General features: G+C 61.6%; 4 protein-coding genes across 4 annotated transcripts in view; 3 read left to right on the top strand and 1 right to left on the bottom strand.

Annotated features, from left to right (window-relative positions):
- Nucleotides 1-18: 18 nt before the first annotated feature.
- TMEM203 (transmembrane protein 203) lies at nt 19-429 on the top strand. The gene has a single exon (XM_006900604.1). It carries the CDS (start codon nt 19-21, stop codon nt 427-429), a length of 411 nt encoding a protein of 136 aa, XP_006900666.1.
- A 3,388-nt stretch (nt 430-3,817) lies between these two features.
- Nucleotides 3,818-10,274, top strand: TPRN (taperin). The gene is made up of 4 exons (XM_006900662.1): nt 3,818-5,689; nt 9,680-9,908; nt 9,984-10,090; nt 10,212-10,274. Exons 1-4 carry the CDS (start codon nt 3,818-3,820, stop codon nt 10,272-10,274), a joined length of 2,271 nt encoding a protein of 756 aa, XP_006900724.1.
- A 1,863-nt stretch (nt 10,275-12,137) lies between these two features.
- SSNA1 (Sjogren syndrome nuclear autoantigen 1) lies at nt 12,138-13,217 on the bottom strand. Its single transcript, XM_006900603.1, has 3 exons — nt 13,166-13,217; nt 12,512-12,711; nt 12,138-12,245 (listed from the first exon to the last, which is right to left on the bottom strand). The coding sequence occupies exons 1-3, from the start codon at nt 13,215-13,217 to the stop codon at nt 12,138-12,140; spliced, it is 360 nt and encodes a 119-aa protein (XP_006900665.1).
- Nucleotides 13,218-13,389: 172 nt separating this feature from the next.
- ANAPC2 (anaphase promoting complex subunit 2) overlaps nt 13,390-13,655 on the top strand; it is a 7,512-nt gene continuing 7,246 nt past the window's right edge. The window contains exon 1 of the mRNA XM_006900602.1: nt 13,390-13,516. Within this exon, the coding sequence (XP_006900664.1) occupies nt 13,394-13,516 (123 nt within the window). The 5' untranslated portion in view covers nt 13,390-13,393. The remainder of the gene's footprint in view (nt 13,517-13,655) is intronic.

Genomic DNA, 13,655 nt, shown 5'->3' with positions numbered 1-13,655 from the left:
GCCCTCGCCACCGGCGCGATGCTCTTCTCGCTGCGGGAGCTGGTGCAGTGGCTGGGCTTCGCCACCTTCGAGATCTTCGTGCACCTTCTCGCCCTGTTGGTGTTCTCTGTGCTGCTGGCCCTGCGCGTGGACGGCCTGGCCCCCAGCCTCTCCTGGTGGAACGTGTTCGTGCCCTTCTTTGCCGCCGACGGGCTCAGCACTTACTTCACCACGATCGTGTCGGTGCGTCTCTTCCAGGATGGAGAGAAGCGGCTGGCCGTGCTCCGCCTCTTCTGGGTGCTCACGGTCCTGAGCCTTAAGTTTGTTTTTGAGATGCTGCTGTGCCAGAAGCTGGTGGAACAGACGCGGGAGCTGTGGTTTGGCTTGATCACGTCCCCGGTCTTCATTCTCTTGCAGCTACTCATGATCCGCGCCTGCCGAGTCAACTAGCCTGCGGAGGGAGCCCTGGACAGCTGGAATGCTTGCTGGATCTCTCGCTGGCCCTCCTTCCACTGTTCGCTGGAAGACAAGTTCAAGTTTGCTTTACACTGGCCACGTCTCAGATTGTTCCCACAGCAGAGCCGCACCGCAGTCCAGATCCTTAAGATGCACTTGCTGGGGCTGCGAGCTTTGAGCTGCAGATCCTTCCTGCGCAGGGTCCTAGGGCAGTTGGCCATTCGTCTGGGACAGCGGGACTTTGTCAGTAAATGAAATGTACTGATGGAGTCTGGGCATTCCCTACAGACCCACAGAAAGCCACTCTAGCGCCCAGGCAGCAAAGCTGGACCCGCCCCCCGCCCGCCCCCGACCGCAGCACTGACGGACCTAGGAGCTCACCAGTCGGTCCTTCGAGCAGACTTCACCACACGAATTCTGGGCGACTCATCGGCCCGGTGCCGCCTCCATCATGTCATGATAGAGGGGCGGTTTCTTCTGGGGACTGGAGACTAAGGCACCCCGCTTCCCCCAGCTGCCAGGAGGAGAGCTCATCGCCTCCACCCCTTGGGGTTGGCGCCATTTAACAGACGTGGGCAGGTTGAAGCCGCCCCAGTTAGGTGGGGGATGGGGGGTAGGCGCTGTGATTTTGGGAATGGTGGAGTTTGTGAGTGGGCCTCTAGCCTCCAGGAACTGATCCTGACCCACATTCTCCGCTGAGGGCTTTAGTTTGATTGCAGTCAGGTGCCAAATGAGAACGTCCACCAATACAAAAAATAAAATCTGAATGTTCTGCTGAGTGAACGGTGGCTGCCTCTCAGTGTTCAGTAGGGTCAAGTTGAGTGTCCACAGTGCTGTGACGGGGACTGAGTTTAAAGAACAGCGCCAGGCCCCAGTTCTTGGAGTGGGGCTCTCTTCGCTTGGAGAGTGTTTTTTTTCCTGCCTGGAGGCCAGTAGGCTGGGTGAGAACACAGCTGAGCCTGTATCAACTTGTGGGACACTAGAGCCTTACTTAGTTCCGGCCTTGCATATAAGTGGTTCATTGTGTCCAGTTGTAAAAACAGAATATGTGACAGGGACCGTGGCCCCCAGACTGACAGTGTTAGCACTTGCCCAGGCCATGTTCTGGTGTGTGCGCGCATGTATATATGTGAAATGCCCTGTCCTGTGTGTTTTCACCTCTGAGAAGTACCCCTGGCCTCCCCACCAGAGTCCAGTAGCTCCCCACTTAGGGCAACTGAAACCATCCATAATCACTGCCAAATGTCTCTGAGGGGTAAAGGTGACCCCACTGAGGCCCACTGCGTTGAAACAGCTGCTCTTTGACCCTCAAGGATTTCTCAGCCTCTGCTCTAGTCTGTGAATTTGGCACACGATATGGACATTGTGACCCTGGACCTGCATGGATGCTGAGTGGCCAGACTAGAGATGTTGGGACTTGGCTGGCTGAGGAGGCAGCTACGTGAACACCGCCTCCTGGAGTAGGCCTAACTCGTGTCAAAGCAGAATTCAAGCCGGACATCAGGACTGGGTTTCCTATAAAGCTAGTTTGTCTCCACATCCTATGTTCCTCTGTTCTATTTTGGGGTTTTGGAAGCTTCCCTGTTACATTAGTTTCCTCTAGGAGCACAGCTTAGAGGGAGATCTAAAGGGAGGAGGCACTGGCCATCTTGAAAACTGGAAAGTGGAGGTCGTGGTGGGTCAGTGGTAGGATCTCACCTAGCATGCAAGAAGAGTTCACAAGATGGAGTGATCTGGTGGCTGGAGCAGTGGGCTCAAGTGTGGGCAGTAAACCCAGGAGCTAAGCATGCTTCACATTTGTCAAGCTGTAAAAACCTGTGTGACAGTATGGCCCCAGAGTATGACAGTATTGGCACCCTAGCCCAGGTCATTTGCTGTTCTGCATGAGATGTCCAGTGCATTGTCAGATGCTAGGCAGTATCCCTGGCCTCTTCCTGCCAAAGGCCAGTATCATCTCTCCAGTGAGAACTGAAAACAACTGTCTTTGGCAGATGCCCCCAGGAATACCCCCAGAGTGATGATGGCATGGGGCAGGGCAGGGTTCGGATCTCTGCACTGAGTCACAGGCAACTCGGTGGCACCTAACAACATGCAAAAGTCCGGGACTCAATTCGGGCTGGTGCACCTTCCTCGCAGCCCCCCCCTGGCAGGTGAGGCTCATTTTTCTGTTAGGCTGAACCCTTTCAGCCCAGTTTCCTAAGACTTCCTGTTTCCCCTCAAGGTGGCCAGTGAGGTTCACCCTGTGCCGTTACTTTGATTGTAACTAACATACTCCTCAATAGCACCATAGCAAATGCTTACAGAAGCATTAGGCAGGGGCAGCTGTCCTAGGACCCAGAAGCTGAGAAAGGCACCCCGAAAGACGTCCACCCAAATCTGCCCCGTCGCTGTTGACAGAGGTGCCCTTGGAGTCCCACCCCAGTTGGTCACTGCAGGGCAGGGGATGAGCGGGTGATCCTCCTTGTCCCCGCAGCTCCCAGGAATCGCCCTTAAAAAGAGAATGGGCACTGCAGCCTGGCGCTAGACTGGAGGAGGTTGTGCCCTCAGGGCCAGCGATACCCGCCCCAACCTCCCGAGGAGAGGAAGTTGGTCGCATGAAGCTGGACGCATGTAGAGCGAGCTGGGGGAGGGGGCTCCTTTGCGTTCGGAGCCTAGAGGCCACCATCTTCGGCTGCCTCATCCTGATGCTAGCGCTGGTACGAAAGGAAGTGCCTCTCGCTTTGTGGTGGATGGCAAGAAGTGGGGTGCAGAGTCCCACATTTCCTAAGTTAGTTGTAAAAACAAATAGGTGCTTTTCCAGAAACCTGATTCCATAGGGCTGGAGCCACTTAATTTGCATTTTGCCAGGACAAGCTGAGCAACCACACCTGGGAAACCAGGTGGGGCGTGGGACCTCGATCCGCCAGCGGAAGGCCAGTAGGCCACCTGTGCACGACCTCCGAGGGCGCGGCGGGGTTAGAGAAGGTACCTGCGCGGGGTGCCGCCGGATGAGCAAGCCACCACCAGAGCCGACCCCGCTTGGACCTGCCCCTGGCGCAAGGTGGCTGGAGCCCAGGGCGCAGGGGCGGAAGTCAGGAAACCAATGAATGGCGCGCGGCCCTGGGGGCGTATCCGGCTCCACCGGTGGATGTTGGCCAGTGACCCTAGGGAGGAGGGGTCAGGGGCGCGTCCTCCAATGCCGAGAACACTTTTCATGCTCGGCCGGGGGGCAAACTCCGCCATAGGTGAGGCTGCCCGCTGGGGGCGGGTCAGAACAGGTCTTCCCCAATGGGCGGATGTCTGGGAGTGGGCGTGTCCGCACCAGCGCCGGCGAAGGGCGGCGGCGTGCGGGTCCCGGGCCGGCGCAGTGCGCGCAGTCGGCGCCGCCGGTCGCATCGCAGCTATGGCGGGTCTAGGGCGGCCCGGTCCGGGACCCCGCGCCGCTCTGCCTGCCTGGAAACGAGAGATCCTGGAGCGAAAGCGCGCCAAACTGGCTGCTCTGGCCGGGGGCGCGGCACCCGGACCTGAGATGAGGGCAGCGGAGACCGCGGCGCCGGCGGCCGAGCGGCTGGTGCTGGCCGAGAGCCTGGGCCCGCTGTGCGAGAACCCGTTCATGCGGCTGGAGTCGGAGCGGCGGCGCGGGCGCGGGCGGCGGGCGGGAGCCACGGGGGCGCGGCCAGCGCCTCCCCTGCTGGAGCTGTGTGTGCCGGGACTGCGCACCATCCGCGCCGACAACATCCTCATCATCGAGTCGGCGCCCGGCTTTGCTCCCGCGCCGCCTGGCCGTGGCGCCGCTGCAGAGATTCGCGCCACCGAAGTGGTGGTGTACGAGGCGGCGCCGGTGCCGGGCCGCGTTAGCCGGCTGCTGGAGAAGTTCGACCCGCCGGCCGGCGCCGCGTCGCGCCCGCCCTCTCCGCCGCGCCGCCGCGGGAGCCCTGAGCGCGCTCGCACACCTGCGCCACTTTCGCCGGGGATACCAAAGCCTCCACCCGCGGTCCGGGGTCCGCCTGCCGCCCCGCGCGTGGGCGAGCGCGCTGCCCGCTTCGAGCAGGAGCATCTTGGCGGCGGGGCCTTCTCTGGAGCCCGGCGAAGCGACTTCCTGCAGAAGACTGGCAGCAACTCGTTCACCGTGCACCCTCGTGGCCTGCACCGCGGCGTGGACGCGTGCCCACTCCCCAGTGGGCGTGCGGCCCCTGAGCCCCAGGCCAGCCCTGCCAATGGCCTCGCGGGCCCCCTACCTGGGCCAGTGTCCCCTAAGGCGACCCAGGGCTCGAGTGAATGGAAGCCAAAGGTGGTGACGGGGGACATCCCCCTCCACCCGGTCCCCAGCCCAGGACCCTCCAGTGCCACTCCAGCTGTGCCTCCGGCCTTCTCCACGCCCAGTCCTGCCAGTGCCACTCCCAGCCAGCGCCAGTGGGTTTCAGCAGCCACCAGCCCCAACAACTCCTTTGAGATAAGGCCAGCTTCCAAGCCAGACATGGAGACCATTCCCCACGGAGACCTCCAAGCGCGAGCGCTGGCCAGTCTGCGTATGAACTCCCGGAACTCCTTCGTGTTCATCCCCAAGCACAAGGTCCCGGGGGCTGCTGTGACTGTGGGGAGGCAACCCGTGGAGCCGCCAAAAGGAGGGCAGGGCCGGGCCTCAAGGCCTGTGGAGCCCAGAGCGCAGCTGATGCCTGGAGCAGAGTACACACCTGCCTGCCAGAGACACCCCTTGGGGGCCGAGCAGCCATGGGTGGTAGAGGAGGGGGCCTGCCCCCGGCCAGCTACCTCTCTCACTGAGCGGACAGTGAGGCCACGCAGGTCCCCATCGCCACCCCTTTCACCCCGGGCTGCCGATGAAGCTGAGCCTACCCAGGGCTTCCAGGCTTCCACCTTGCCCAGGAATGGCCAGGAACCTGGCCAGCTCCCAGTCACCTTCATTGATGAGGTGGACGCTGATGAGACTTCCCCAGAAGCCAGACTCCCTCCCCAGTACCACCACCCCACTGTGCCTGAGCACTCAGGACCTCAGCCCCACCATGGAATCACCTTCACAGTGGTGCCCAAGAGGAAGCCGGGGGCCCTGGAAGAGCAGCTGTCTGGCCAGGCTGGTGGGGATACCCGGCAGCTGGAGGCTGAAGAAGGGGAGGCACGTGTCCCCGAGGGGCCCCACAATGCCCTGGAGACCAGGTTCGACAAGCGCTATCCCACTGTGCATGAGATCGAGGTGATTGGAGGCTACTTGGCCCTCCAGAAGTCGTGCCTCTCGAAGGCTGGGTCCTCGAGGAAGAAGGTCAGTGGTGGGCAGGGCCACTCATGGGAGCAGGCAGGTGCCTTCTCAGAGGTCAGCAGGGAGCCTGGCTGGGTGTTTCTGATGACTGTGGACATGGGGCAGCTGGCCCTGGTGGTCTGCCTGCTGTGGGCTGGGAGGAGCATGTGCAGCCAGGGGAGAGTGTGGGGCCTGGGATGTGATGCGGCCATTCCCACTGCAGAGTGGACTGTGCAGGCTGTGTTCCTGCTGTTGCCAGCCTAGTTGCCTCCATGCTTGGCGATTTACGGGTCTTGGCCCTGGATTTGAGTTGGCACTCCTGTGGCACGTGCCAGGCCTGTCCAGGCACCAGGTTGTGCTTTGGAGGGGGTTTCACATTCAGAGAGAGGGGTGCCTTGGGCCCCTCTCTGATCAGGGCTTTGTTCTCTGACCAGCTATGTCTGGTGGCCTGGAACCCTCCGGGAACAGGAAAGTGTTCCTTGCATTCTTCCTGGTTATTCCTGCCCCTGAATTGTTTCCTGGTGCAAATTCCAAGCCCAGCCTGCATGACTCTTGCCCCAGCTAGAAGCAAGCAGGCTTCCCCTGAGATGGTACCAGTGCCACCTGCTCCTGTCCCAACCCCAGAGCCAGTCTCAGCCTTGGTTTCTCTAGGATGAGGGGGTTAGCAGAGCCGCCTCGACCTGCTGGCCATGCGTCTGTCCGCCACTTCCTGCCTGGACTCCTTCTACCGCAGCTCTGACCCTGCTCTGACCCTGCTCTCCCTCCCACCCCAGGGCGTCCACCTGAGGCCCATCTGCCCTCATCCCACCAAGCCTGCGAGCGTTGACCTTTGTCCTGAGCCCAGGGGAGAATGCTGTGCGCCTGCCCTGTGCAGTGCCTTGCCCTGCAGCCCCACCTGCACTACACACACCCTCTCGTCTTCCTTCTCAGGACAGTGGAGGCGCTCAGGCCCCCATGGCTTTACAGGGGTGGGAAACAGCTCGGGGAAAGCTGAGAGGGAGGACTCATACCCAGGCCTCTGATGCCATAATCCCTACCCTGACCCCTGGCCGCATGTCGGCTTCGGACGGACGAAGCTTCTTTCTGGGACTCAGAGGCCATTGTCCTAGGCCACAGACAAAACTGGGGGGGGGACATTCAGGACCTGGTTGGAGTACAAAGGGTAGAGGGGCCAGAAGCCCAGCAGGGCAGGAAGCAGTGATGGGAGTGAAAAGCAAGGCTGGTTGAGGGGAGAGGCCAGCTTGGCGCTGCGTCCATGACAGCCTGGTGTCCAGATGGATGCTCGGCTGTGGCCTTTGGCAGCCTGGTGTCCAGATGGATGCTTGCTGGGCCTGTCAAGCAGCTTGGCCTGTTGGCTTTGACTTCCTACCTGGCAGAGGGTAAGCAGACCTTGGTCAGATGGGCCTTTGGAGAGGAAGGCTTGCTCAGCATTATTCCTGAACATCCCTCCTGCCCGCAGGCCCTGCGGACTACGTGAACACTGGGCAGGAGCAGGGGCCACAGTGGACATTTCCCCGACCACCCTCACCATTACTTCAAGGTTGTATTGCCCCAGAACCGAGGTTGGCCTCTACTGGCCACTCTCCTCTGCTTCTGCCCTCCCAGGAGGTCTGGAGCTTGGGCACAGGGAACCTCTGGGGTCCTTGGAACTCGCTGACCAGAGGCACCAGTTGCTTTTCTAGAGTGGGTGAGTGCCACTCCGCCCAGACAGCAAGGTGGACCTGCAGGCATCTGTGCTTGTGTCTGCTGAGCCCCCTGTGCTGTGTGGAGCAGTGCCCAGGGGAGCCCTGCCCTTCTAGAGACTGGCCTGTGGCCCGCCTGCATCCCACCTCTGTCCAACTGCTTCTGTCTGTGTCCCGTGAGCTCCGAGGCCTGCCTGGCTCACACACTTCCTCACTTAGCTATCTGTTGGCAGAATCCACCGATGGCCTATCTCCTCTCCCTCTTAGCCAAGCTTCCGGCTGATGGCTGTGGGCACTGCACACCCAGGCTGCCCATTGCAGCTGCTGTCTGGACAGTGGTGGTAGGGGAGGCCGCTGACATGGGTACAACACTTATCCCTCAGTTGCTCCTTCTTCCCTGTTGTCATTTTCTTAGTCATGGTCCTCATGTCCTGACTAGGGCCACTCTTGGTGGCCTGGCCATGGCTTTTAAAAGTCTTGTCTCTGACCTTTAAGATCCTCCCAGACAAAGATTCTGACCAGGCCATATGCTCTCCCTAGAACTTGCATCCTGCCATGTCCAGTGTCCCCCAGCTCTGTCCAGGTCTCCAGATCAGTAACTCTGCCCCTTGCATCACCTGAGCTCTGGCCAAGGCCCCTCTCTTATCTTCTCTCTGTCTGCCTGTTGCTGCAGGACCCTCTCGGGGTCTTTCTGGAACCCAGGGATACCTGATCAAGCCTGGACCCTGCACCATGCTAGCTCATGGGGGCCCAGGGGCCTGGGGTGAACCCTTAGGCATGCATGGAGAAGCAAGTGTGCTGTGCCCCTGAGCACCCTGGTCTGACCACACTCAGCGCAGTGGGTGTGGAGGGGCAGGGAACAGGGCCACTGGCTCTGGGCGTAGGCTGGCTGGTCCTGTGGCCTGGAGTGCTAGGTGGACACCCTTGGGTGATCTAAGTTGGGTGTCCCTAGCAGGGCGTGCCAGGAAGAACAAGAGTATCCTGTGCAGGCTGCCTGGCTCGGACACCCCCACTACCCTCCCGCCCGGGTGGCCCTTCCGCCCAGGCAGTGGGGGACAAAGTCCTCTCCGGCTGGCAGGTGCAGGAAGGGCCTGTCCTGGCTACATCCTTCTGCTGTCCCTCCCAGCCTGAGTCAGGAGGCATCTTGTGACCCACTGACTGCCTGAACAGAGGAAAGGGGCCTGGGGCAGGAGGCCTAGAGGCTGAGGGGATGAGCAGGTGGCTGGTCGCTCAGCCAGGCAGTGTCGAGCTCCCTGCCTGCTGTGTGCCCAGCCCCCTCTGCCTGCCTGCTGAGACTGGTCATGTGGACTGACAGCGTGCTAATCCGCTCGGGGCCTGGCACCAGGCCTTCTCAAGGCCTGAGCGTGGGGGATGGGCGTGGAGCCCATCTGGGTCTTGTGGGTTCTTGGGCACAGGGCCAGGAGTGGCAGCGAAGCTCTCGGCCCCCTAGCCACATCAAGCCTAGGGACAGTCCTTGTCGCCCAGGGGATCAGTCTTGGGGACCTGGGTGACCTTGTCCTGATTGGGGTTCAGCGTCCAGGTAGGGGGCCAGAGGGACTTGGCTATGTGGGGCTGGGCACACATGAGTGAGCACATGTGACCAGGAGAGGGGACAGTGGCTGGAAGGGTGAGGGACGCTGACCTCAGTGGGGCTGTGGCTCTGCTCCTGGGCAGGTCACTCGCCTGACCAGCTCTTCAGGAAGGTCCCAGCCACCTGGTTCCTGTGGCGGGGCGGCTCCCGCCTCCGGCTCCTTCCGAAGAGGGGAATTTGAGCTGCTGGTGGTGTCCTGTGCCCGGGAGGAGTTTAATATTTCGAGCTCCAGCGGGGCTGCTCCCATCTGCTGCGGGCAGGCAGGCAATGTATTCATTACTGACCCCACAGCCGCTCTGGTAGTAGGTCTGCTGAAAACACTGGTGGCTCCTGGGGATTTGAGGCCCCAAGTCCTGAGACCCTGGCTGTCCGTGGCCTCACTGATGCAGTCTCATGACCCCCAGAGACTCCCAGGTGCTGGGAGTGAGGGCCAGACATCCTGATGCTTATGTGCTGGGACCATCTGCCTGTGCTTGTGCTGAGGACACAGTTCCCACAGCCCTGTTCCGACTGCTCCCGTTCCCACAGCCCTTGGTCACTGGGCCTGGGAGAGTTGCTCCCTCATGGACCTTGACTCTGAGGTGAGGGTCCTGGGACCTGAGTCTGTGTAAGTAGCAGAACTTGCATTTTGGGGGCGGGGGGCGTCTCTCTGCTGAACTCCCATGCCTCTGCACTGCCCCGGCCCCAGGGGCTGTTCCACTGGGCTGAGCCCAGCCTCTTGATGGGCCTCTCTCTCTCCAGATGAAGATCTCTTTCAACGACAAGAGCCTTCAGACCACCTTCGAGTACCCCTCCGAGAGCTCCCTGATTCAAGAGGAAGAGCAAGAGGCGGAAGATGAAGAGGGGGAGTCTGAGGGGTCTGGCTCAGAGGGGGTAGCAGAGGAGACTCACTTCTCCCTCTTCCTGCCCCGGGCCACCTTCGTGAACAGCGTGGGAGTAGACAGCCCTCGGCTGCCTGGTGGCAGCTCAGGTGAGCATTCTCTGGAAGGGACTGCGGGTGCAGTGCTGGTACCCCAGGCTCTCATGGGACTCCCTTGACTTGCAGGCCTGTCCAGCTACACTCCAAAACACTCGGTGGGCCTCAGCAAGTGGCAGGGACAGACGGTGGAGCCCCCTCCTCCCGAGGTGGAGCCCCTTTCCAAGGAGGTCATGGTGAGTAGCCTCAGAGCATCAAGGGGTGGGGAAGGGATGAGGAGCCTCAGAGCAGAGGGAAGGGGCAGGGCTTGTCCGATCCTCGTTTGCACCCAAGTTCACAGCCTTACCCGTCTCTCAGCTCACGCCTGCAGGCCAGAACGACCTCTCGGACTTCCGCAGTGAGCCGGCGCTCTATTTTTGATCCTGCCAGGATGGTGGGCAGAGCCCTAGTGTGGAGCCCACCTTGACTACTCACACCCTTACCCAGCCCTCCTTACAGTGCCCACCTGCCCCAGTCTCTCAGGTCTGTGGGTCCTACAAGGGTAGCAGGTGCTTACAGCCAGTGCCAGGGCACCAACTCTTCCCTCAGGCCTGTCTTGAACTCCCTCTGTTTAGGTGGGCTCTAGGATTGAGTAATGGGGTACAGGGGTCCTGCTGGACAGCGGCCCAGTCTGACCTGGTAGGGGCCTGAACAGACTGGCCCAGGTTAACCTCTCTCCTGCCAAGCACTGGCCCCACCCTCCCAGCAGCACATGTAAAACTTTTCCCTGCCAGGGGTGCTCCAGTCCTCTCCCAGCTCAGCCTGCAGTGGCCCACGTGGCCAATGAGCCCTGCGCCTTGAGTAATGGGGGAGTAGACAGCACTGGGCTAATAAACAGCACTGGACGATGACTTCTCAACTTCTTCGTGCTTCTCCCCTTGGGCACTGGGGCTGCAGGGGCCAGGGTCACACAGAACATGGTGCTGGGGCCTGGCACAGCATGGTGGATGGGAAGTGCTGGCCTGAGGCTCTGGGTTCATGCCCACTCACTCCCTTCTACACTCTAGCCCAGCTGTCCTGCCTCTCCTCACCCGCCCTGTCTTCCCTGGTGGAGTTCAGGAACCCCCTGGTGCAGCGCCTGAACAGGCAGAATTCAGAGGCAGGACACTGAGCTGGCTGTTGGCCAGTGCCTAGATGGTTCCTTGCAGAGGTGAGGGCCAGGAAGGACCGTAGGAAGAGTTGAAGATCAAGGGCTGAGTGGGGATGGTGCAGAGCCTGGGAGCACTGGTCTCTGGTTGAAATCTTCACCCAGGAGGTGCTGCAGTGGGGCAGGGAAGTAAATGTGGGCACCTGGGGTGGGCATCAGCCCTGGCAGAAATGCCTGTCTGGGGAGACAGAGCGGAGGTCTTCCCCCCCTCGTTCAGCTGTTCACACACAACCAAAGACATCGTCTTGGAAGCGAGGGCGACTGCTGTTGACATGCTCTGGAACTGTCACTGTGTGCTGCTAAGCAGCCAGGAACACCTGGGACCCAAGGTGGAGGAGTGCCTATGGAGGCCGACTTAGATGGTCTGGGGATGACCGTGTGTGGGAAGCAGGTTAAGCTGTGTGGCCTGTGTTGCAGGAGGGACTGGTACTTCAGGGCAGAGCATGGGACCAGCATGTGGAGGCTGTGTCCTGACTGCATGCCGACTCCAAGACACGCAGCTGGGCAGATCTTGGCAGGTGGCTGAAGGGGAGGCACAGGGAATGCGTGGGGGCAAACATCCGTAAGCCGGCTCCAGGCCCTTTTCCCTGCCCTCCCCCCATGTCCCTGGAGGCCACCCTAGCCAGGCAGAGCCATGTGGGTGGGCAGACAGTCAGCCCATGTACCCAACAGAGGCACAGGCTAGCATGAGTCTAACAAGAAAGTCTTTATTCAGTCACAGGGTACTCGGACAAGCTGAGCTCCCAAGCTGAGGTGGAGGAGAGCCCAGCCACTCCCACATGATGGGGCCCCTACTGGCCAAGGAGGGGAAAGGAAGAACTGCGTGTAGAGACCAGAACTAGGAGCTCCCAGCAGTCCAGAGAGGCCACAGCCTTGCAGCGCCCCTGCCCCTGCCCCTGCCCTACCGTTTGGTGGGAGCATATGGAGCGAGCCTGTCTGGAGGCTAGCTCTTATGCAGAAGGCAGACACAACCACTCAGCCCCGAGACGGCTGCCATCAAGTGAACAAAGATACTTTATTATTAGCAGGTTTCCTGGGGGCCAAGTTGCTGGGCACGGATGGCTGGGGGCCAGGTCCCAGACCCACCCATGGCCTTGTCAGCTGTCCTTGTCCCCACTGCCCTTCTGCTCTGAGGCTATGGCTTTGGTCAGATTACCAGCTTCGTTCTTCAGGACGCTAAGCAGAGTCTGGGAGCTCTCCAGGATCTGGGGTCAAAGAAACGTGCTAAGCCTTGGTGCTCCCTGTCTGAGAGGCCACACACTCCCTTCCTTCCTCCCTCCAGCCAGGCCTGTTCTCTGCTGGTCCCTCCATCCTCACACACAACTGGAGTGGTGCACACAGGCTTCCAGGGTCCAGCTACGCTGCGGCCCTCATTCCCATTGTCAGACGTCCCTGCACCAGGCCAGGGGCCCTCACCACCCTGTCCCCCAGGCCGATGCACACAGCCTGCACCTCACTCAGGGCTGCCCACCTTCAGGTAGGCGGCCTTGGTCTCTGCAATGGTCCGGTCGAACTCGTTCCGAGAGGCAGTCTTTCGAGCCAGGTTCTCATTGACCTGGGCCAACTTCTCCGTCAGCTGCTGGACTTCACTCTGCAGCCGCTGCTTCTCGTCCTCCTCTTGCTGGATCTGCTGGCACAGCTCCTCCCGCTGCTGACAGAGCTCTTCCATACCTGGGGGGGCGGCAAGGTCCTGCTGGCGCTCGCCATCCAAGTCCAGCTGGGAGCCTCGCTGCTTGGGTCTATCCGTGGAGTGAGGGCAAGTGCCCTCATCAGGGAGAAGTCACTTGGCTCACTGAACCCAGTGCTTGCATGCACTCACCATCTGATGTCACGGCGTCCCCAACACGTACCCATTCCAGCTCAAAGGAACCCTACCGGGCGCGAGAGAACCGCTCCGCTGGGTTCCCAGGCTGTAAATCTAAACCGGTAGGCGGCTCGTCTCCGAGGGGCAGCTGCTGGTCGGCTGGAGCCGCCCCTACCGGTCAGCAGCCCAAGGCTGAAGCCACTGCACCACCGGGCGGTGCACCCACTCGGCAGCTGCCGCTTGTCCCTCCCCCACCACCCGCCCTCCCCGCGCCCAGCCCTCCGCGCGAGCGCCCGGCCACACGGCGCGGGAGGTGCTCACACTTGACCAGCTCGTTGTTGTAGTTCTGCAGCACCGCGCCCTGCTGGCTCATCGTGGCCGCCGCCCGGCTCCGGCCACGGCAACCGCCGCTCCCGCATCACCCGGCGCCTGCGCACTGCGTCGAGGCGGCGCGCCGGCCCGTGCGTCACCCCCGCGCGCCGCCGACGCGCCGTGCGCGTCATCACCGCGTCGACCCGAGCCGGCGCGTCATCGAGCTGTGCCGGGCTGATGGCGGCGGAGGCGCGGATGGCAGAGGCGAAGGGGGACGGCGACCCCGCGGCCGGACAGGAGCTGCTGGTGGCCTGGAACACCGTGAGCACCGCGCTGGTGCCGCCGGCTGCGCTGGGGCTGGTGAGGCCGGCATTCCCGGACGCTCTGGGGCGTCCACCTCCGCCCTCTCGCCTTGGTCCACGGCCCCGCGGCGACGGCTCCCCCGCAGCCCTTGTCCCCGCAGCCCTTGGTCCCGCAGCCCTTGGTCCCGCAGCCCTTG

Source organism: Elephantulus edwardii, unplaced genomic scaffold (genome assembly GCF_000299155.1).
Source record: "Elephantulus edwardii isolate Elephantulus edwardi_28Jun2011 unplaced genomic scaffold, EleEdw1.0 scaffold00289, whole genome shotgun sequence".
Taxonomy (NCBI): Eukaryota; Metazoa; Chordata; class Mammalia; order Macroscelidea; family Macroscelididae; genus Elephantulus; species Elephantulus edwardii.
This window is presented reverse-complemented; position numbering and strand designations above follow the sequence as displayed.

Coding starts and splice junctions, on each gene's coding strand:
- TMEM203 (XM_006900604.1), top strand. CDS start 19: ATGCTCTTCTCGCTGCGGGAGCTGGTGCAGTGGCTGGGCTTCGCCACC.
- TPRN (XM_006900662.1), top strand. CDS start 3,818: ATGGCGGGTCTAGGGCGGCCCGGTCCGGGACCCCGCGCCGCTCTGCCT. Junction 5,690..9,679: donor CTGGGTCCTCGAGGAAGAAG/GTCAGTGGTGGG, acceptor CTCTCTCTCCAG/ATGAAGATCTCTTTCAACGA. Junction 9,909..9,983: donor GCTGCCTGGTGGCAGCTCAG/GTGAGCATTCTC, acceptor CTTGACTTGCAG/GCCTGTCCAGCTACACTCCA.
- SSNA1 (XM_006900603.1), bottom strand. CDS start 13,217: ATGAGCCAGCAGGGCGCGGTGCTGCAGAACTACAACAACGAGCTGGTC. Junction 12,712..13,165: donor CAACAACGAGCTGGTCAAGT/GTGAGCACCTCC, acceptor CCGCCCCCCCAG/GTATGGAAGAGCTCTGTCAG. Junction 12,246..12,511: donor CCAAGGCCGCCTACCTGAAG/GTGGGCAGCCCT, acceptor CTTTGACCCCAG/ATCCTGGAGAGCTCCCAGAC.